We start from the raw sequence: 24,471 nt of genomic DNA, 5'->3' as shown, positions 1-24,471 counted from the left end.
GAGTTCTTGAATACCTGAAATTGACAGCATTTTTCCCCCTCATACCTAAGTGATGCTTTACCAAAACAATGAGAAAATGATACCAAATAATGACATTACTTATATCAAAGAAGCACATTTGAACTTTTATTACTTGCATGATTTTAAATAATAAAGTTATGAGTTAAGAAAAATATATAAACATTTAAATTTTAGTAAACACAGAAATACATATATTTTTCTTATAACTCGTAATTCAAGAGTTACCTGATTGTGGTTGCACAAAACTCAGGAGTACCTAGTCCTACATGCATCAGAAACAATTTTCACATCATAAATCTGAATTAAGTTATAAAATTCAAAGTTGATATTCACGTGTTCGTAGAGGGAAAACTTTGCCTGAGAAAATTCATTTGCTATTACTTGATATAAAACAAAAATATTAAAATATTTATCTAGTGGCCTACACAGAAATTCAGATCAATCATTTAAAAGACAAATTAGAACAGGCAATTTACTTTTTTTTACAAATGCTTCTTAAACTAAATATTAAGTTGGTTTCCTAACACAAACAAGAAAATGATTATACCTATGAGAAATCTGACTTTATTAATCTTAAAAATAAGCCATGATTCAAAGTTAATGTAAGAACAAAGTAGTCATCCAATTACTCATTAATGACTACAGAAAAAACTGTAATGATAAAAACACAAATGATATCATTCCATAAATACACTTTTCTTTTTTTTTAAGATACAATTTATTTGTGTTTGAAATTCTTGCTTTGGAGTATGTTTGAAAAAACATACTGCTTCTCTACAAATAGGGTTCTTTCCATACAAAATATAAATCACTATTTAGATAATTTGTACTGTAAATTATAAACATTAGACAAGAAAAACCACAGAGAAAAATAAATACTAGAATAAGACACTCCCAAATCCTTATTGATATCATTAACTACCTAGTAAATCCAAGGAATTAGCTTTAATACTACAGAGCTTTGACATGTGTGGAGTTAATAATATGATATCTACTAAAGCAGTAGTTAGTCAAAAGTCTAGAACACATTAATTTGTAACTGCTAAAGCACAAAGTTTTTAATTTTTCTTGTTGTTGTTGATTTCAGAGGAAGGATAGAAATATCAATGATGAGAGAAAATCATTGATCAGCTGCCTCCTGCACTCCCTCTGCTGGGGATTGAGCCTGAAACCTGACGTGCCCTGACTGGGAATCATGACCTCTTGGTTCATAGGTCAACGCTCAACCATGGAGCCACATCGGCCAGGCTCAAGTAATATTTTTTAAAGTGAGTGAGCAAGAAGGTGGAGTGAGGGAGAGGGGAAAACAGAGCGTGTGTGTATGTATATAGAGAGAATGATAAAGCAAATGCAGTGAAAAGTAAGTAATTTGTGAATCTGTGGAGTTCCTTATACTATTGTTGCAACCTTTCAATAAGCATAAAATTATTTCTAAGTTTTAACAAATTAAGCTAGCAAATGGAAGGAAGTTTAAGAACTGAAATATATAAAAACTAAAATTAAGAACTGAATATGGCTAAGAATAGATTATATTCTACTAGTATACTAGTGAAGACTGAATTCATGATTGTAAGATATGTCAAAATAAAATACCCAGCATAAACTAAAGCACAGAGACAAAAGGATAGAAAGAGAATATAAGAGACATAGATGATATCCATATGGTCTACCAAATGTATAGAAAGAAGAGAGAAAATTTTTTAAATTAAAATTTGAAGAGAGAATGGATAATTGCTTTCAAAACTGTGAAAGGGATGTGAGGGCGATCTGGCTGCGACATCTGTCACCCCATTGATCGCCAGGGTTGATTCGGCTGATCTGGCTGGCTAGGCGGGTGTCCCCCTCCTCCCTCACTGATCCATGTGCGTCCCTCCCGAAGCTGCGCGCTCGGTGGGTCGAAGAGGACGACCTTCCCCCCCGAGGAGAGGACCGGTCTTCGGTCAAGGGTATACGAGTAGCTGCGCTCCCCTGCTAGAACCTCCAAACAAGCTCTCAAGGTCAAAACTGTGAAAGACATAAAGCCACAGATTCAAGAAACCCTACAAACATAAATAAATAAATAAATAAATAGAAGACAAATAAGGATAGGTAAAAAGAAAAACACTCCTAGGCACATCAATATAAATGTAGAAAACTAAAAACAAAGAGAAAAAGATATAGCTTGCCTTTAAAGAGGCAGCAATTAAGCTGACAATTGACTTCTCACCAGAAATAATTCAAGAAGCCAGAAGACAATGAAGAATATTTGAAAGAAATAAACTGCCAATCTAGAATTCTACTCCCAGCAAAAATATTCTGCAAGAAGTAAAGGAAAAATAAAGAAATTTTCAGGTAAACAAAATTAAAGGAAATTTGCCACAAGAAAATACCAACTAAAGGAAATTATAAAGGATGTTTTCTAGACAAAAAGAAAGGTTATCCCATCTAGAAAATGAGGGATGGCAAAAAGAATGAAAATCAATGAAAAGGTCAATATTGGGTAAATCTAAGTAATAGTGGCCACATAAAACAACAATATTAATGTCTTCTGGAGTTTAAAATACATATAGGTGAAAAGAATTTAAAGTTCTTTCATTGTCCAAGAAGAGGGTAAAAGTACCAATTGATATCAAACTGATTGATGTTTAAATCTTTAAGGTAACCACTGAAAGAATTATAATAGCATATAATTTCCAAGTCTATAGGGGGAGATAGAAAATAATAAAAAAATATTTTGATCAATCCAAAATAAAGCATGAAAGGGGAGGGGGGAGCATAGAACAGGTAGGACAAGAAGAAAGCACATAGTAATATGTTATATTTAAACCCAAATATAACATTGAATTAGTATAGATGAACCAACATTACCCTTAAAAGACTTGTCTGAATGAATAAAAAAGGAAACTCAACTATATGCTATTAACAGTATAACCTATAGAAATGTTTCAAGTAAAAGAATGGAACAAATCATATCTCGCAAACACTAATCAAAAGAAAGCTGGGATAGTCATCCTACTATCGAACAAAATCAACTTTCAAACAAAAGGCAGTATTAGAAATAAAGAGGGACATTTCATTATTGTAAAATAGTCATTTCAACAGAAAGAGATAACAATTCCAAACTTCAACGAATATAATAAGATAGCTTCCATATGCATAAAGCAAAGTGTCAGGAACGAGGAGAAACAGACAGTTCCATAATCATAGTGTGAGGTTTAATCATAACTCTCTCAATAAATATTTTTAAAAATAAGTGAGGATATAAAATATTAATCAAATTGACCTACACTGCTCCCAATAACTGCAGAATCCACATTATTTTCAGGTGCATCCAGAACATTCACCAAATTTGATCATATGCTGAGCTGTAAGGCAAATCTCAAAAAATATCAAAAAAGTAAAATAATATAATAGGTTCTCTGATAACAATACAGTCAAGCTATGTTAATAATAAGATAACCAGGAAACTATCAACTGCTTAGAAATTAACAATTATCCTTTAAATATCTATGGGTCAAGAAGAAATCACAAGGGGAGTTAAAAACAGTTTTAAATGAATGATAATGAATATACTACCAATGTAAACTTGTAAAATGCAGAAAAATAAGAACGTTGAAAGTATTAAAAGAATATAATAAATATCTACAACCCATTCAAAGAAATCATTTAGTATATTTTTCTTCACTATTTCTCCCAACATGTAAATTTTAGGTTTATTTTTATCATAAAAGCCCAGAAACTACTTTGTTCTTTAAAAAAAGTTTATAAACTTTATTTTAGTGACTGTAGAAATCTTCAATTTATATTTCATTTTCTATATAACCCTTTAAGGACAGTTCCTATTTTTATAGTCTCAATCCCCAGAGTGTCTAGGGCTAAAATAATTTCACATGTTAATTCAAAAAGTAAATTTAGGTCTAGAAGGTTTTTAATAAGTCGTGCACAGAAGTATTACTCTCTCACATATTACAGGTAAATATTTGTCTTCACATACTTTTCTTCACATACTGTTCCTGGTAAGTATTCAAGTGTTCCTACCTCTTAATCTATATATATAAAAGCCTAAGTGACTGTTTGACTGGTAGCTATGTCATGCACTGACCACCGGGGGCAGATGCTCAACACACAGGAATGAAAACATGGAACAGACTGATGAATCTCAGAGGGAACGGGGGAGGGTGAGAAGAGATTAACCAAAGATCTTATATGCATACTAGAGGCCCGGTGCACAGATCCGTGCACCGGTGGGGTCCCTCAGCCTGGCCTGCGGGGATTGGGCTGAAATCAGCAGTCTGACATCTCCCAGGGGGTCCCCAATTATGAGAGGGCACAGGCCAGCCCGAGGGACTCCACCAATGCACGAATCCGTGCACCAGGCCTCTAGTAGAGTATAATAGCCTATAGGAATGTAACTTTCTTTTTTTCTAAATTAAATAAGCCATTTAATAAACAAATAAATTGTTTGTTTATTAAATGAAAGAACTCGCTTTTCTAAAATATCAAACCAAATAAATGTAGTCTAGTCACTTACCACTTGATCTGTTTTTACGACTTGATTTCCCTCCAGTAAGAAGCATCTTGAGACTATTCCGAAACATGGTTGTGCTATTCTGGTACTCACAAAACTACAAAATAAAATGTGGGAAAATACATTAGGAAACTCGATTTTCTATTCAAAATTCAGAATTTTTTTAAATTTTATTTTATTGTTTAAAGTATTACAAATAGTAGTACATAGGTCTCCTTTTTTTCTTTTTTTCCCATTGACCTTCCCCGGGCCTCCCCTACCCCCCAGTACATGCCCTCACCACCCCACACCCAGCCCCGTGTCTTGCGTCCATTGGTTATGCTTATATTTTAGAATGCACTATAAGGAATTAACTATGTTTAAAAACATAGTACAAAAATTATAACTGACAAAAACATTTAATTAATTAATATTGATTTAATGTATAAACATTTCCTTACAAGTATATCATAGTACTTTGAGTACGCTAAGAGATAAAGGTAGCACCCTGGCCAGTGTGGCTCAGTTGGTTGAGCTTTGCCCCAGGCCCCAGGAGGTGACCAGTTCAACTGCCCTTCAGGGCACATGCCCAGGTGCAGGCTCAATCCCCAGTAGGGGTGTGCAGGAGGCAGCAGATCAATGTTTCTATCTCTCTCTCTGAAATCAATAAAAACATATTTTAAAAAACAGAAAGATAAAGATAGTTGTCACTGAGGGTACACAGAAACAGAAAACAGAATTAGGTAGCTATAAATACAGTCTACCTTTTTTCGTTTGACTCTCCATTTCTTGGACAATTTTCCCATATGCCCAATACAGACACCCAAAGGTTTAAGAGTCTAGAAACTTAAAGCTGCTGCAGATTTTCCATTGGTCAAGCCAGAATTCCACCTCACAAGACTACTGATATACATGAATCAGTGCCTTTCCTCTTTATGTCCCATTCCTATCAAAGAAAAATCCTTCCAATTATGCTTTGTCCTCTCCCATGTTCTCAAAGACTTTTATCCAAAAATAATCTTCCTTTTCTTTCTCACTCAATTTTTTCTCTGTACTGAGTCATCCCAATAATAACATAAACAAACCCCTCTCTTTATTCCCACATGGTCCAAGTACTGCTCCTATATCCTTGCTCGTCAGAGCAAAATTTCCCCAAAGTGTTGTCAGTACTTGCTGTCTCAAGCAGATTGAACAGAGTAAATATCAACTAAAACAAAGGTTAACAGAAAATATCCAAACCAAAGCAGAGATAACGGTTGAATTTATAGAAACCAGTGTAAGGGGCATATGGAATCCATTGAAGGGTTCTAACATCCATATCATTGAAATTCCAGAAAGAGAGAGAAAATAAGAAAGAAACATATGCAGTGGTAAAAACCAAAATTTTTTTAACATTGATGAGAGACATACAGTCACATCTTTAAACAGCCAGAAGAAAAAATAAACACATTTAAAGAAGCAAGAATCAGTATACTGAAAGATAACTTTCAACAGTCATGATGAATGGCAAAAGACAATTAAATGACCTCTTAAAAATTCTGGAAGAAACAGAGGCCAATCAAAAAAACTTATTCAGTTAAAAATGTTTGAAAATGAAATAAAAGTGATTTCGGAAAAAAATTCAAATAATTTATCAGTACAAGAAATACAAAAAGGGAGTTCTTCCAACAGAAGAAAAAGGATACAAGAAAAAAACACCATAGGAATGCAAAAAGAAAGAGCCATGGTAAAGGTAAATATGTTGACAAATATGAATAAACGATGACTGTAAAAATAATATTACTAGCTTAAGTTTAAAACAAATGTAGATTTAAAATATATGACAACAATAACAAAAAATTCAGAAGTGGGGTAAATTGAATTAAAGTTTCTAAGATACCTGCATTGTGCAGAAAGTGGCAGGAGTAACAATTTTACACTACACTATGATAACTCAAACTTCATGTAGTAATTTCTAGGATAGCTGTTAAAAGCTAATAAAGGTGACAAAAAGAATAGTTAAAGTATCTGATTGAATTAAAGAAGGTAAGAATTGAGAGAAAAAGTAAAGTATAGTATATGTGGATAAAATATAAAACAAATAGTAAGTTGGTAGCTTTAAACTCAAAATTATCTATTATTATGTTAAATACGCACTCCACTAAAAGACTATTTATGTAATAAAGCAATCATAGCAAAATGTTAACAGTAGATTCCAACTAGTAGATATATATATATATGTGAACTAAAATTGTTTATGTAATGTAAAAACACACTCCTACAGTGGAAACTCTTGGCCCAGATGATTTCAACAATACATTCTACCAGCAATTAAGAAAGAAATAATATCAATCTTGCACAAATTGTTCCAGAGAGTAGAAAAACAGAATATTTCCAAATGTGTTTTCTAAAAAAAGCGTAAGCTTGATAACAAAAGACACAAGGTCCAAGAAAGAAATATTATAGACCTCTCTGTTGACACAGATGTAAAAATCCTAAGTAAAATACTGGCAAAAATCACATCTATCAATACATTGATCAGGACTAAGTGGGGGTTTAATCCAGAAATGCAAAAATAATTTAATACATAAAATTAATAAAATTTACCAAATCAACAAGAGAAATCATCAATAGATGAAGCAAAAGCAATTGATAATATTTAACATTCATTTATGATTTTTTTAAAAACTAGTACAAAATAAGAAATCAAAGAGAAGTTCCTTAATATTTCAAAAGTGTATCTTTCAGCATAGGTCAGTGATTGAGCGTTGACCTATGAACCAGGAAGTCAGTTTGATTCCCAGCCAGGGCATATGCCTGGGTTGTGGGCCCAATCCCCAGTGTGGGACATGCAGGAGGCAGCCAATCAATGATTCTCTCTCATCATTGAAGTTTCTATGTCTCTCTCCTTCTCCCTTCTTCTCTGAAATCAATAAAAATATATTTTAAAAAAACAACTATAATAGCAAACATCGTACTTAATGGTGAATAATTGAAAATATATCCCAAGATTGAAGAATGTGATCTGCATTCAACATGGTCCTAGAGGTCTTAGCCAGTACAAAACGGTAAGAACATAAAACAGAAAGTATAAAGAGTGGAAAGAAAATTTAAAAATGCCACTTTTACAGACAATATGATTTACTTGGAAAACCTAAAAGAATTTATAAACTACTGGAATTAAGTGAATTTAGCAAGATCAAAAGATATAATGTAAAACATAAAGACTAAGGTGAAAACCAAAAAATAACTTACCCTTTTTATCAGTAAAGATAAATATGGCAATGAATCCTAAAAAGAACATTTCAAGCATTTATTAAATATTCCTTTTAGAGATTCATCTTGAGAACTATTCCAACTTTTCCCCCTTAATTTTACTTTATGAGACTGAGAAAAAAAATTCTAAGTTTGGTAAGTATTTACTTCACTAATATTTGAAATATTTAAGTATTATATGTAAGGATATATATGAAATATACTTCATAATTTTAAATATATCATAAAATTTATCTTTTTATTGAGGTGTAACTGACATACAACATTACTTTAGTTTCATGTGTACAATATGCTTGATATTTATACATTGCAAAATGACTACCACAATAAGTCTAGTTAACATCCGTCACCATACAAAGTTACAGAATTTTTTTTGTGAGGAGAGTTTTTAATATTCATCCTTACCATAAAATTTTAATACTAAATCTTATAACTCTTCAATTTGTATTTTCTTAGAAGATAATAAAGAACTATTTTCTTATATATCAGAATCTCTATGTGGATACAAGTGAGGAAAAAAAATTCTACATATAGGATCTCATTTAGTCCTCGTCAAAACCATGTTAGGATGGGTGGTATTTACTTCATTTTATGGAGAAGGAAGCTGAGGTAAAGAAATGTGATAGCATGACCACAGTTTTAAGGTAATAAATGCTTAAGGCCGTACTTGAACCTATGCTCTGTGTGTTCCTCCTCAGTGCCTATTCTTAAGTAGGGAACACAGTAAATCTACCTAAAGCTTAACTAAGACTATGAAATTTCTAAATCTAATGATCCAAATTAAAAGTCTCAGAAGTATTATTTCATTTAGTTCTTGTTTTTAAAAATATGTATAATGCTTCTTTTGTGGCACTATCACATATTTTAATACATTTTACTTTAATCTAGTGAGTTTAAAAAAAAAAAAAAAAAGGACTGTCACTTATTGGCATTCGTCTGCAAATGCACCAAGAAAATTATGAAAAAACTTATGGGGAGGGGGCCGAAGCTGGTTTTGCTCAGTGGATAGAGCCTGGGGACTAAAGGGTCCTGGGTTCGATTCCAGTCAAGGGCACATGGCCAGGTTGCAGGCTTGTTACTCAGTAGGGGGTGTGCAGGAGGCAGCTGATCAATAATTCTCTCTTATCATTGATGTTTCTATCTCTCTCCCTTCCTCTCTGAAATCAATATATTTAAAATGTATGGGGAGGGGGAGGAAGATATCCTGGTTTAGTGGACACTATGATGTCCCACACAGACCCCCATTACAGTATCAGTACATCCATCCTCCAGGTGTTAATGGCTCATAGCTGCCCCCACTTCTCGAGAATTGCTCTATGCTGACTAGAGACACCAATGGCTTTTCACACAAGGGTACAAGAGACCAGCTGCTTTAACTCAGTGATACACAACTTGGTGGTATGATTTACGTTCCATTGCTCTCACCCATCTCTTCCTATCTCTTAGTTTTCTTCAAATACTTATCTCTAAATAATGTTATATACCTATTTGTTTATTATCGGTTCCCCCACTAGAATATGAACTCCACAATGGCATGGGAGCTGCTTGTTTATTCACTGCTGCAAGTCCATAACCACAGAACAATAGTGCCTGCTAAATAGTAGGTGCCAAATAAATATTTATTGAATTAATGAATTACATTTCCTCAGTTTGTATTTGATTTGTCCAAGTCAAATCCCTTACAGAGAAACCTGATCTTACTCTTTTTATCCTCAGTGCTGTCTCCTGGAGGTTCTCAACACTTCTTGAATGAGTAAATGAATGAATGAATAACTGAGCAAAGACTTGATTCATCAGATTAGTAACCTGATAAAGACATAAGGAGATACAATATAAGTAACTTTCAATTAGACAAGACCAGGTTATGAATTAACTAGAACAATGGGGAATACTTAGGGTGATCATGCAACAGAGATAGGGAATGGCAAAGAAATTCCAGGCAAGTTCAAATTTTTATCTGAGGAAAACCCAAGAAAATTCTAGTCATACTTCAAACTTTTGCCTCAATTAGACCTTACTAATATATATGTATACTTCTTCAAAGTTTCAAGTGAAAAAAATTATAAGCACAGATTATTAGAATTATTTTAAGTTACTAAGAATAGGAGTCAAAAAGAATAAAAATCTCACATCTAAAAATAAACCAAGATAACATTCTAAAGTTAATTTAAATGAAAAAATACTGATGGGTGGAATAAATTAATTATAATGATGATCACTTTTTGAAGTACAGAGGGTTTTTTCTTCGCTAGTTCTAAAACATTCTATAAAACTTGACTGAAATGCATAAAGAATGAAATGAAACATATACTTATTAAAAGCTAATTACCCATCTCATAGTTACATTTTAGTAATATGACTTCCTTATTCAAATTAACACATCACTAGGAAATTTGCTGTAATAAAATATAGAAATTCCACAAAATTGAAGCTAAGTGGAAAATGGCAGTTTGAGCTTATTGGATTAATGACAGCAATGTACGGATAAATTATATCTTACTTTTCCAAATTTTATACCCAAATTTTAAAATAACTCTCTCAGGAGAAATCATTAAATACCTGACAAGCGAATCTCTGGCAGAATAACAACAACCAACCCATTCTCAGGCCCCAATCATTTCTAACTGTCATATACTTAACTGATACAAACATACTGTTATCTATGTGACCTCTAAGCTTTGATGTTTGTGACACCTGGTCTAAACCACTTAGGAGAAGTATTAACTATTCTCCGTTAAATGGTCCACCAACGCTGGATACTCATCTCTTATCTCAACATCTTCTGGAACTCTCTTATTAGTAGACAATCAATTTTCATCTTCAACCTTCATCTCTCCTACCTATCTAAAGCCTTTTCTTATCCTATTATTCAAAACAGGAGCACAATATCTCCCCTGCATTAAGCATTTATGTAAAACTAGAGGCACCAGTGGGATCCCTTGGTCTGGCCTGTGGGATCGGGTCGAAACCAGCTCTCCAACATCCCCCGAGGGGTCCCAGAATGCGAGAGGGCATAGGCCAGGCCGAGGGACCCCACCAGTGCACTACTGGGGAAGTCTCCAGGGCGTGTCCAGCCTGTCTCGCTCAGTCCCAATTGGCCGGACCCCAGCAGCAAGCTAACCTACCAGTCAGAGCATCTACCCCCTGGTGGTCAGGAGACATCATAGCAACTGGTCAACCTGGTTGACTGTCTACCCCCTGGTGGTCAGTGCACATCACAGTGAGCAGTTGAGCAGCCTTAGCATATCATTAGCATATTACGCTTTGATTGAACGGCCGACTGGTCGACCAGACACTTAGTATATCAAGCTTTCACATATTAGGCTTTTATTATATAGGATAATGTAATCAAATTAACAATTAAGCACTTCTGCACTATTCAAGCTAAATAACCACAGTACTCCCTTTAACTTTTCTTTGCAGGATATTTTCCATTCTATTAATCAGCTTTAAAAACAACAACACTCTTTTTCTATATTCTTTTCCACTTTGAGTAGCTTGGTATTATTTTTTATTCTCATTTTTGGGAATGATTTATTCTTACTTATTTCTTTGTTGTACAATTCTAGAAACAAGTCCCTTGACATTAGAACTCTGCCTAATACGTTAATTATGTAATTAAAATGATTTAAACTCCGATAGGATCTGAAGAAAATGTTGCAAATAGTAAGAAAATAAAAAAATAATAGAAAAGATCAACCAAAAAACTTGTATACATATATGTATAACCCATAGACACAGACAATAGGGTGGGGTGGTGAAGGCCTTGGGAGTGGGAGGTAGGTGGGCTAGAAGAGGTCAGTGGGGAAAAAAGGGGACATATGTAATACTTTCAACAATAAATATTTAAGAAAAAAATAATAAACTAAGATATTGTCTATAGAACTCTAATTACAAAACAAGAATGCATACTGATCCGAATGATGATGTGCCATCTTTCCTTACCCAGGCAAACAACAAAATCTTTCTTTTTTTTATATATATCCTTACCTGAGGATATGTTTTTATTGATTTTAGAAAAAGAGGAAGAGAGAGAAACATCGATGTGAGAGAGAAGCATCCATCAGTTGCCTCCCGTACACACCCCAACCAACCATTTGAGTTTTATGACTGAGGTAAATTATTACCCAAAAATGTAGGGAATATGTATAGAGGTACCTTTATATAGGTAGATTAAAAAAAAAAAAAAAGCCTCATACATGTCCTTACCAGCATTAAACTGAATATCCGAGGGCAGCAATAGTAATCCTTAAACTATGATCTCTGTATTCATTATTGGCAGTGCGTACTCAACAGACCTAGACCACTAAGGCAATATCTAGGAAGAGTAGAGGTCAAGTGGGTTCTGTATCCTATATAAGAGGAAGGGAAAAGGCTAGAGAGTTAGAAACACCAATGAGAAAGAAACATCGATCAGCTGCCTTCTGCACGCCCCCTATTAGGGATCGAGCCTGCAACCAAGGTACCTGACCTTGACCGCAATCAAACCTGGGATTCTTCAGTCCTCCAGCTAATGCTCTATCCGCTGAGCCAAACCAGTCAGGGTATAATCTCCAGGTTATTAAACATTATTATATTTAGTTTCATTTGAAGAGTCAGCCACAGTCCTTATCAAATGCTTGTGATAATCCCCTATTTGAACAGATCTCAACAAAACTATTTACAGCATTCACAGTTTATCTCTATTCTGATACGACAAGAATCTCTTCATTTTTACATATCCAAAAAAAAGCAATAGGTACCCTCTGGTACTCATGATAATTTTTAAACACCAGTAAACTAGTCTTAGAAGGCATCACATTTTATTAAACTATCTTAAATGCTATTTATACAAAGTCTTTACGTACTTAAATCAGACTGCTAAGTAAACAATATAAAGAGATCTGGACATAATGGAAAGAGTATACTAGTAATCTTTAGACAGAGATTTACCTATGTTCATGTCCTGGCCCTATCAATTACTAACTGTATGACTGTACAAGTTATTTAGCCTTGCTGACCCCCAGTTTCTCCTCTACCACAAACATGAAACCATCTAACTTGCAAAGCTGTTTTAAGGAATAGAGATGTATAATTGCATACTACCTACCAACTGTTAAAGTTGCCTGCCTCAAATTCTCCCTCTCTTTTTTATTAACAAAACACTAATTTTGGATAAGGTAGTAATGTGCCTAAAATATCAGACTCCCTGTATCTATGGTGACCAGACAACCAGTTGTAACCAATGAAATGAAAACATAAGGCTATGAGCAAGGACTAAAGAAAAACTACTGTTTTAAAAACTAAAATGTCTGGGGAGGAAGTAGTTATCTTGCAATCCATAAGGCAAAAGCCACCCTTCAATGATAGCAGAGAAAAAAATATAGGAGGAGCCTGTGTCCCTGATGGCATTGTAGAACTGCCTTATTTCCTGTTACCTGGGAGGAAAAAATCTTCTGTGATTAAGCCATTCTACTTGAGTTTCTATTGCATGTAGCTGAACACACTCTTAACAGTATGTAAAAACACCTAGAAAAACAATCACCCCCCCAAAAAAGAATTCACCCAAAAGATCAGTAAAGGCAATTACTCCACAAAACTTCTCATTTAACAGAATGTGTTAAATTATTCATCCATAAAGTAGTGTTAAATTATTCATCTGTAAAGCAATGACACAGTGGGATGTCAACTAACACAAACACACACACACACCCATTATTAAAAATGGGGTATAATAATATAATCATTAAGATCAGGAATTTTTATCTTAATCAGGAGAATCAAAGGATGATAGCTTTAATCAAGAAAGGTGTTCTTGATGAAATAGAAAAAAATAAAAAAATGCAAAATTCTATTATTATAGCTTCATTTTTTGATATTTAAAGTATACCCACACCACAATGTACGAGCTCAAATGCTATTGAATGAAAGGGAGTAAGCACAACTGGAACTAAGGATTCTATTTCGGATAAAGTAAAATTTTGAATGGATAGTTAATGACAAATAAATATTAAGAAAAAGTTAAGTGGTTTTTTTTAAAGCCAGAATTCTTATCTTCAAATAATGAAATAAATTACAAAATGATAATCAAAAGATAATTTTCTGGATCAGATTATAGAAGAGTAGCATGTAATATGAAGCAAAGTAGGCAGAATTGATATGTAATACAATAAATAATAAGGGAAAGGGGCAGAGAAAGAGTGAGAATAGATCAAGTCAGATTCAGAAAACAGAGTTGGGGATAAAAAAGAGAGATAAAACTTTAAGGATAAAGTTTTAAGTTAACCACACTTACAACTTTAAACCCCACTCACCTACACCCTTTCCCAGATCCCTTTCTGTCACCTAAGCAAACTTACTTAATATCACCTTTAAATCTTTCCTTCTATAAATTATCCAGTCCTCCTCCTTAATATTATCTCTTTCCTTCTCCTTATGAGTCCTGCAAGACCTATTAAAACCCTATTTTTCTACCAATTTCTCTGATAATCTTCACATGCATTCATAATATTTAAAACAATTTTTCTAGATATACTTCTACAGTAAATGAATTTAAGTTTTTCTTTCTTCTGATTATGAGGCATGCCAAAGTTTGAGAACCACTGCTGTAAACCTTTTAAAGAGCTCTACGTTCCTGAAGAATATGATGAAATAAGCTACCTGGAGAAAGAAAATCCCAGGCAGAAGAAACAGTGAATGCATTGCCCTGATACGCCAAGGGTGCTGGTTCAATCTTGGTCAGGGGACATACAAGAATCAACCAATGAATACATAAATAAGTCACACATACGCATGCACGCGTGCGCGCCTTGAGTAACAGTAAAAAGTTGGTAAATTATAAAGTCCCAATGAAGTCAAAAGAATTAAGGTTGCTGGTAGAAGAAGTGAGCCAGAAGAACTAGTGGTGGTAGCTGGGAGAGCAAAATGCCAGAAAAGCTGTAGTTACTGGTAATAACAAGGTCTAGGGCAGTGACTCTCAATCACGGCTGCACATTAAAGTCACCTTGGAAAACTGTTAAAAATAATATCCCAACCCATACTCAGACTAACCAAATCAGAATCTCTGGGAGTGAGTCCTAGGCATCTGGAGTTTTTCAAAGCTCCCCAGTTAATGCAAATGCACTAAGGGTTTAAAAACATCTGCAAAGGAGCCCTAACCAGTTTGGCTCAGTGGATAGAGCGTCGGCCTGCGGACTGAAAGGTCCCAGGTTCGATTCCGGTCAAGGGCATGTACCCTGGTTGCGGGCACTTCCCCAGTAGGGGGTGTGCAGGAGGCAGCTCATTGATGTTTCTCTCTCATCGATGTTTCTAACTCTCTATCCCTCTCCCTTCCTCTCTGTACAAAATCAATAAAATATACTGTGGGGCCTTGACTTACGAGTTTAATTCGTTCCGTGATGGAGCTCGTAACTCAAATTACTCGTATGTCAAATCAATTTTCACCATTACAATGACAGGTGATGCTGGGCTGATACTGTGGCGTTCACTGTGACGTTCGCTGTGCCAACTAGCAGTGGGGTATCTGAAGCTGGCTCGTAACCCAAATTTTAGCTCGCAACTCAAAGCAAAAAATCGGCCGAGAGACGGCTTGTATCTCGAAAAACTCGTTAGTCAGAACACTCGTAAGTCAAGGCCCCACTGTATTTAAAAAAAAAACCAAAAACATCTGCATAGGATATGCCATAAAAGTGAATGACTGAGGTAGAAGACAAGATCAGTAGAGAATTCCAGAGGCCAAACTATTAGGATCATCTGTATGGATACTAAAATCATTAATTTTAACTGGAGTAGTAAGAGAGTAACAGTACGCCCAGAAGAAATCTAGAAGCAATTATGAGAAACAAAGAGGAGGAGCCAGCACTTAAAAACTCTTCAGGGAAGAAATAAGTTTCAGTTAGAGAAAAAAAGTAATAATGTTTAGGTAAGAGGTTAAAATGAAAAGGAATTTTGCAGATAACTGACAATGAGCTCCAGAAGGCAAAGAAGAAGGGTCTCAAGATCATATATGGGTGAAAATTGGGATCAGACAACAGAGAGGAAGTTAATAGAAGGTCCAGACACAACTACTGGAGAATAAGGCCAGGAAGTCTCAGAAAGCAAGCTGCCATACTTTTTTTTTTTTTTTTAATATATTTTATTGATTTTTTACAGAGAGGAAGGGAGAGAGATAGAGAGTCAGAAACATCGATGAGAGAGAAACATCGATCAGCTGCCTCCTGCACATCTCCTACTGGGGATATGCCCGCAACCCAGGTACATGCCCTTGACCGGAATCAAACCTGGGACCTTTCAGTCCACAGGCCAACGCTCTATCCACTGAGCCAAACCGGTTTCGGCAGCTGCCATACTTTTTAACCCTACACAAAAACAAAAGAAAAAGCTCTATGAAGATAGAAAAACTTTTCCTGACCCAGCCACATTCAAACAGATTTTTAAAATTAATTTCAAATAAAAGTGAGTCACAGGAAAGTATCAATGTCAATCCTATACAAAGTCGTTATAAGAAAAGAAAATTATGCTAAGTGAAATAAGCCAGTCAATGAAGGAAAAATACCACATGATCTCACTCATTCATGGATAATAGAGACCATTATAAACTTTTGAACAATAATAGATACAGAGGCAGAGCTGCCTCAAACAGATTGTCAAACTGCAGCGGGAAGGCCGGGGAGGGTTGGGGGGCAGGAGGTAGGGGGGTAGGAGATCAACTAAAGGACTTGTATGCATGCATATAAGCATAACCAGTGGACATAAGACATTGGGGGACAGGGGAGGCTAGGGGACTGTCTAGGGCGGGGGGATAAAATGGACACATATGTAATACCCTTTGTAATACTTTAAAAAAAAATTAAAAAAATTAAAGTGCAATAAATTAAAAAAAGAAAAGAAAAGAAAAGAAAAAATAATGTATGCATGCATATAAGCATAACCAATGGACATAAGACACTGGGGGATAGGGGAGGCTGGGGGACTGTCTAGGGCGGGGGGATAAAATGGACACATATGTAATACCCTTTGTAATACTTAAAGCAATAAAAAAATAAAATAAATAAGGAGATTAATATCCCTACAGACAATGAAACCATGCCAGAAAGACATGCCCACATAATAGATCAAAACTGTAACATGCTATTTCAAAATGAGTTAAAAGACTTTAAGAAAATGACACAAGACATGAACAAACAGATGTGAGAATTACACAAACTACAATGAGATTACATTAACTCAGGAAAGAATTAAAAATGAAAGAATCAGTGGTACATCTACACAGTGGAATACTACACTGCGGTAAAAAAAAAAAAAAAGGAATTCTTACCATTTGCAACAGCATGGATGGAACTGGAGAGCATTATGCTAAGTGACATAAGCCAGTCCGAGAAAGATAAATATCACATGATCTCACTCATTTGTGGAATATAATGAACAACATAAACTGATGAACAAAAACAGATCCAGAGGTAGAAAAGCATCGATCAGACCTTCAAACCTCAGAGGGAAGGTAGGGGAGGGTGGGGGTAAGGGAGAGATCAACCAAAGGACCTGTATGCATGCATATAAGCATAACCAATGAACACAGACACCAGAGGGGTGAGGGCATTAGTGGGCTGGGGGGAGGGGGGGAATGGGGAGATAAGGACACATATGTAATACCTTAATCAATAAAGAAAAAAATTAGCCCTAACCGGTTTGGCTCAGTGGATAGAGCGTCGGCCTGCGGACTCAAGGGTCCCAGGTTCAATTTCAGTCAAGGGCATGTACCTTGGTTGTGGGCACATCCCCAGTAGGGGGTGTGCAGGAGACAGCTGATGGATGTTTCTCTCTCATCGATGTTTCTAACTCTCTATCCCTCTCTCTTCCTCTCTGTAAAAAATCAAAAATATATTATTTTAAAAAAATAAAAATAAAAAAGAGAGTAAATATGAAAATAAAGTAAAATAAAATAAAATAAATCATTCCAGAAATGAAGACAGAAATGAATAAAACCAGATAATCCCTTAAGAAAAATACAAGGTAAGCCCGGCCGGTGTGTCGCAGTGGTTGGGCAACAACCTATGAACCAAGAGGTCACAATTCGATTTCTGGTGAGGACACATGCCAGGGTTTCAGTCTCGATCCCCAGGGGGAGGAGGCAACCAATCATGATTCTCCCTCATCACTGATGCTGCTCTCTCTCTTTCTCCCTTCCTTTCTGAAATCAATAAAAATCTTTTTTTTTAAATAGAAGGTAAAAAGGAGGAAAATTTCATAACTCAAAAGATAAAACGAATTTGAAAGTGATAAATACTGAAGACAGGCAAAGAATATTGAATATACGGATTATGAGAATCCCTGAAGAAGAAAATGAAAGCAAGGAACGGAACAAATCTAAAAAAATAATACTTTTTTAAACTTCCCTAAAATAGAAAAAATATTTGAAACCACTTTTTGAAAAAGCACAATTTGTCCCTAAGACTATCAACTTAGAATGAACAAAACGATTTTACTATCACTAAACATTAAAGAATAACACCAAAAAATGAAAAAGTGGGACCAGAAAGGGGTAAATCAAAAATTGTACAGACAAGAAGAGTTCAAGAAATGAGAGATGAACTGGCAGTATTGGGTCTCTCAAGATATGAAAGTGATAAAGTGCATAATGAGATTAGATTGATAATCTCGGGGGGGTCATAAGAGTGGCACAACTTTGTAGGAGACAAAGAACCAGTTACTTATAAAGAAAGCAGAACAGACCGGCATCGGACTTATCTATTGCACAAGAAGCTTGATGACCGTGGTATAGGATGCATATACTATATAGGAAAAAAAAAAGGATTATAACTCAAGAACAATATATCCAAAGATTCAGAAATGATACCACATATACTCTGAGGAAATTACTACAAAATTTTATAAAATGCTTTTCTGGCATCTATTAAGATAGTCACTGGTCTCTTTTTTCCAGTCTTCACCACTCCTAGAGTTGTAGCTGGCAGTATAAATATAGCCAAATCCAAGAACAATATCACATACAACCCGTCCTGGAAATGGCTTCAAGAAACTTAGATCCTAAGTAATGCATATTTTGCAAACAAGCATAAGAAACGCCTCAAAAAGATTTAGGCCAGTGTTTCAAAGGCAATGAGCACCAGTACAAAGGCCAACAAGGTGCTCATCACGCCCAAAGTAATCAAATAGAAGATCTTAAAATGTGCCAGCCCTAAACTGAAAAGGCTCACCCGGATCATCCATTTCTGTCTCTAGAAGTATGCTTATTTCCATACTGTCAAGGAACCAGGCTTTGGCAACCAAAGGCCAGTTATCCCCAACACAAAGTCCCCCAACTCACTCTAAAAGAGAGAGACAATCATATAGTTTTTATTTTGTAATATATTAATATAAAAAATGTTAATATTTAACTGCCTTTGCCTTCCTAGAATAAACTACGTGATCGTGAGGTAGCCTTCTATTTTTATTTTTTTTTAAATATATTTTATTGATTTTCTACAGAGAGGAAGGGAGAGGGATAGAGAGTTAGAAACATCGATCAGCTGCCTCCTGCACACCCCCTACTGGGTATGTGCCCGCAACCAAGGTACATGCCCTTGACCAGAATCGAACCTGGGACCCTTGAGTCCGCAGGCCGACGCTCTATCCACTGAGCCAAACCGGTTAGGGCGAGGTACTGTCTTTTAAATACACTGCTGGATTTATTTTGCTAATATTTTATTTAGAATGTTTGCTTTTCTAGTCATGAGTAAGAATTGACTAACATTTATAATAGCAAAAAAAAATGAAAATCGTAACATCCATCAGTTAAAGAAAAACAGACTAAATTATGGTGTAGTATGCTATGGAATGTTACTCGGCTTTGTAAAATTAGAATTTCACTTACTAAACTGGAGGGATTGCCATGATATATTCTTTCCCTTTATTTTTTCTTTTAATCCTCACCCGAGGATGTTTTTCACTGATTTTTAGAGAGAAAGGAAGAGGGACAGATAAATATCGATATGACAGAGAAACATTGATATTAGAGAGAACTATTACCCCTATTGGGGACCAAATCCACAACCTAGGCATGTGCCCTGACCAGGAATCAAACCCACCACCTTCTTGGTGCAGGGGACAACACTCCAACCAACTGAGCCACCTGGGCAGGGTAGCCATGTTTTCTTAAATTAATAAAGCAAGTTACAAAAAGCCTGTGTATGTGAGTGTAAACAGTGGGGTAAAAGTAGTTTTACAGTTGTGAGTACACGAAACACAGAGTGTATTCTTTTACTAGAGGCCTGGTGCACAAAATTCTTGTGGGGGGAGAGGGGGAGGATGTCCCTCAGCCCGGCTTGCACCTTCTCCAATCTGGGACCCCTCGGGGGATGTCCAAATGCCGGATGTCCCCTGCGGGATCCGGCCTAAACTGGCAGTCGGACATCCCTCTCACAATCCGGGACCGCTGGCTCCTAACTGCTTCTGCCTACCAGCCTGATTGCCCCCTAACCATTCCCCTGCCAACCTGATTGAGGCCTAACTGCTCCCCTGCCGGCCTGATCGCCCCCAACTGCTCTCCCCTGCTGGCCCTATAGCCTCCAACTGCTCTCCCCTGCCGGCCCGATGGCCCCCAACTGCCCTCCCCTGCCGCAACCCGCCTCCTCCGCCAGGACCCGCCTCCTCCGCGTGAAGTAGTGGAGACGCCAGGACCGGCCTCCACTGCGCCACGTGGAGCCGCAGGACCTCCCAGGCCTCACCATGCGGAGGGGCCACCAGGCCCTGCCTCTGCTGTGTGCGTGGCCATCTTGTGGTGGCCATCTTGTGAGGACATTGCACGCGAAGGCATGAGATATTCATTTATTAAATACTAGAGGCCCAATGCACGTAATTCATGCATGGGGGGCAGGGGTATCCCTCAGCCGAGCCTGCACCCTCTCACAATCTGGAACCGGCTCCGAATTGCTCACCTGCCTGCCTGCTCCTAACTGCTCGCCTGCCTGACTGCTCGCTCACTGCACATCATAGCGACCAGTTGTTCCGGTAGTTCCGTCGTAATGGTCGCTTAGGCTTTTATATAGATAGTATTTTTTCCATAGGAACAATTGTAAAACTTTTGCCACAACCTGTGTGCTTATATGTTTTTAAGCAAAGAGAAAGATGTTGAAAAATACACAGTATTGGTTAATGTTGGAGTAAAAGTGAAGAAGGGAGACCCTGAGGGAAGAGAAAAATAATTAACTTTTTCTTTATTTACCCATTTTGTTTATTCTAGTGGTTGCAAGCAGAGTATTACTTTTGAAAAATTTTTAAAAGGTAAAATAGGGGATAAGGGATAACAGGAGAAAACACCAGATATAAGTAAAAACAATTGACATTTGTTGACAATAAATGGCTATCTTTAGCCATTTTCAGCCAAAGACAAAAAGAGAATTAAATTATCTAAAGCAAGAAGATAATCATTATAAAGTTCATTTATTTCAAAACACAAAATCCGCCTAAACAGCGTGGCTCAGTAGTTAAGTGTTGACCTATGAACCCGGAAGTCACAGTTCGATTGCAGGTCAAGGCACATGCCCAGGTTGTGGGCAGGCTCCCCAGTGTGGGGTGTGCAGGAGGCAACCAATAAATGATTCTCAATGATTCTTATTTCTGTCTCTCTCTCCCTCTCCCTTCCTCTCTGAAATCAATAAAAAAATATTTTTAAAAATAAATAAAATAAAAATAAAAACACAAAATCCTTGTGGCTCTCTCTTATGGGGCATGCCCACGCCTTTCCCCACTCTCTTCCCATTAGGCATGTTTTCCTTGCCTCTCTCTCTTCTAAGCGCCAAGGACCCTTCTGCCTCTGTAACTTGTTCCCTGAGTCTATTTCTTCTACAGCTCACTTCTTCTACCTCTATGACTTTCTAAATAAACGCTCTCTTATAGTTTCTTTGCTCTGAATTCTTTCCTAGCCAGAACTGAAGTAAAAAAAAATACAAATCCTATATAATAAAAGTGTAATATGCTAAGTGTCTGGTCAACCGGGCAGCCATTCAACCAATCCTATATACAAAATACAAATCCTATATAATAAAAGCATAATATGCTAATGATATGCTAAGGCCGCTCAACTGCTCCTATGAGGTGCACTGACCACCAGGCAGACATTCCAACTGGTAGGTTAGCTCGCTGCTGGGGTCTGGCCAATCGGGACTGAGGGAGACGGGCCGGACACACCCTGGAGCCCTCCCACGGTCCCTCCCCAACTGGCCAACCTCCTGCATCCCTCCCTGGCCCTGATCATGCACTGGTGGGGTCCCTCTGCCTGGCCTGTGCCCTCTCGCAATCCCGGACCCCTCGGGGGGTGTCAGAAAGCCAGTTTCAGCCGGACCCCGCAGGCCAGGCCAAGGGACCCCACTGCACGAATGGCCTCTGGAGCCACAGTTGCATGTAAGTGGTCTTTCCCGAGTGCATTAAGCAAGATGCCTTTAGGATGACCTAGTTTTTATTTTAGAACTAGCACAAACATAGATATTAGGACAACTAAGAGATAGTGAGTCAAGTCCATTTAAAGAAACATATTCAACGACTAATTGTATAATGATACACAGAAGAGCAGAAATGAACAAAATGTTACCGAAATAACTGAAGCTTGGGAAAAATGAGATTTTGAATAGTTAGCTTATCATACTAAAAAAGGACAGGCAAACTTTTTCTATTATTTTACACTGTAAATAGACAAATCCTTTTTATTAAGTAAATCACAAAAGAAAACCAACCACCTGACTGACTGCCACATACAAGTTTTTTAAAAAGAAAAATTACATGGAGCACAGGGTGGGGGTGGGAGGAGAAAGTTATCATACACAGAAAGTTCTAGTTAGTCACAAAAGTGAAAGATGTTTATAAAAGTTGAAAATGTTTACATGATTGAGTTGAAAAAAAATTGTCAAAAAGCTCTTTGTCTCAAGCTGTGATTTGCTACATTATAGAGGACATTAAAAATTAGTATTTTGTCAAGATTATGCTGCTTAAAGACAAACAGTCCAAAAAAGAAATGTATACTAGGAGTATGCCCAACAGCATCTCTCGCACAAGACTTTTTATTTTAAACTTTATGGTTTTTCAAGAATTCTTTCTCTCAGCTCTTATCAAATCCTTCATAAAAGAAATTTTCAGAACACAAAATAAATCAGTAGCCAAATTACCTCAGGTTTTTTAAATGACTTGCAAGGCTGAAAAGGAATGTAAGACAAGATAACAATGCTAATAAAAATACTGGGGAGGAGCTGTGGGAAGCATACATCAAAAAGAGAAATCTAGGACACTTTCCAAAGCCTAATAAAAATTACCACTTAGTAAGTACTAGGCATTGTCCTAAGGATTTTCACTGACATTATTTCATTTCATCATCATCATCAAAACCTTGCAAGATAGGTTTAAACCCCCTAGTGACAGAGCAGTAATTCTAACCTGTTTTCATGATACAAAAACTCACAAATTTATGTTCTACCTACTATACAATGTGTCTCATGATTGCAGAATTTCAAAGCTTCTTTACAACTGAACAATAGTATTGTCATCCTATAATATTGGAATGTCTGAGTAACAACTTTCAAAGAAAGTCTGTTTTCCTCTTTAAAGCCCTAAAAAGATAAGAGCTAAGATTCTCTGACCCTGAAGCAGGACCTGAGTATGTAGTAAGTCTTCATCCCACATGCCTACTAAAGCTAATTACCTTCATTCACCCTAATTCACAATCCTGGGGAGCACTACAGGATTCCATGGAATTTGAACAGAAATAGAATTCTAGAGCACCACAAACACCCATCAAGCTTCCATAGGCTGATTAGCTTTGGCTTATTATATTTTGACAACTACAGCTAGAAACTGTGGGACCTTACAACACAAGATTAGGAACAAGGGACAAGAACAGACGTCCTTCATTTAGGCAGAGGCAATTTACTAAGATCTGAGGCAGATTCACCATACCTAAACTGATTAAATAACAATATCTACCCACTCCCATTTCCAAGTTTAATAACTAATCTACTTATAAGGTTGTAATACATAGGTAAGGAAAAACGGGTTTCCATGGCAATAAAAACTGATGCTGTATTTCTTCATATTGTCAATGTCTATAACCAGATATGGTAATGCAAGCATGGTGTTACAGACAAGGAAATACACATAGCTACCTGGCCCAAATATATCTGCTTGAAATAACAAAAGTTTTCTCTTATTATTGCTTATATGCTCTTCTTTGTGAATTTTATGTATGTAATACTTGCTGATATTTATTAAAAGGAGTATATAAATCACTGTTTTCCTTTACATACTTTTGTCGCCTAGAGAAAACAAACTGTAAAACTTATCAACATTGGTCAGTGAAACTTTAGGAAAGTGATAAACTTTAATACATTTATTTTTAACATTTTTCCCAGAAGTATAATGAGTAGCTAGGACATAAAATTTTGAATTAAAATTTTAGGTTTTATTTAAGAAATAATATGAAATGTCCACCTTCAACTGAAAGACTACTGTAATAAAAGTAACTACTGTACACAGTAGGTAGTCAATAAGTATTTAAGTGAATGATGTAATATTTTAATACACTGCATAAAAAAATCCAACTTTTCCAACATAACTAATCTAGCTTAACTCATATTCCTTAAATACAATGTGTCTGTATTACAAACTAATATATTAAATCAAGGGTCTTTACTTTCATATAACAATGATTTTTATGCAAAATATGAACAAAAGACCACCCCTGAGCA

At 36.2% G+C, this 24,471-nt stretch overlaps 1 protein-coding gene across 1 annotated transcript in view; it reads right to left on the bottom strand.

Annotated features, from left to right (window-relative positions):
- Window positions 1-24,471, bottom strand: part of TANC2 (tetratricopeptide repeat, ankyrin repeat and coiled-coil containing 2) — a 251,137-nt gene that overhangs the window by 219,079 nt on the left and 7,587 nt on the right. The window contains exon 2 of the mRNA XM_081110818.1: window positions 4,532-4,625. Coding sequence (XP_080966944.1) covers window positions 4,532-4,598 — 67 coding nt within the window. The 5' untranslated portion in view covers window positions 4,599-4,625. The remainder of the gene's footprint in view (window positions 1-4,531; window positions 4,626-24,471) is intronic.

This window comes from Myotis nattereri, assembly GCF_964212035.1.
Source record: "Myotis nattereri genome assembly, chromosome: 16".
Classification (NCBI taxonomy): domain Eukaryota; kingdom Metazoa; phylum Chordata; class Mammalia; order Chiroptera; family Vespertilionidae; genus Myotis; species Myotis nattereri.
Note: the sequence above shows the minus strand (reverse complement) of the source record. Positions and strands in the feature narration are given on the sequence as shown.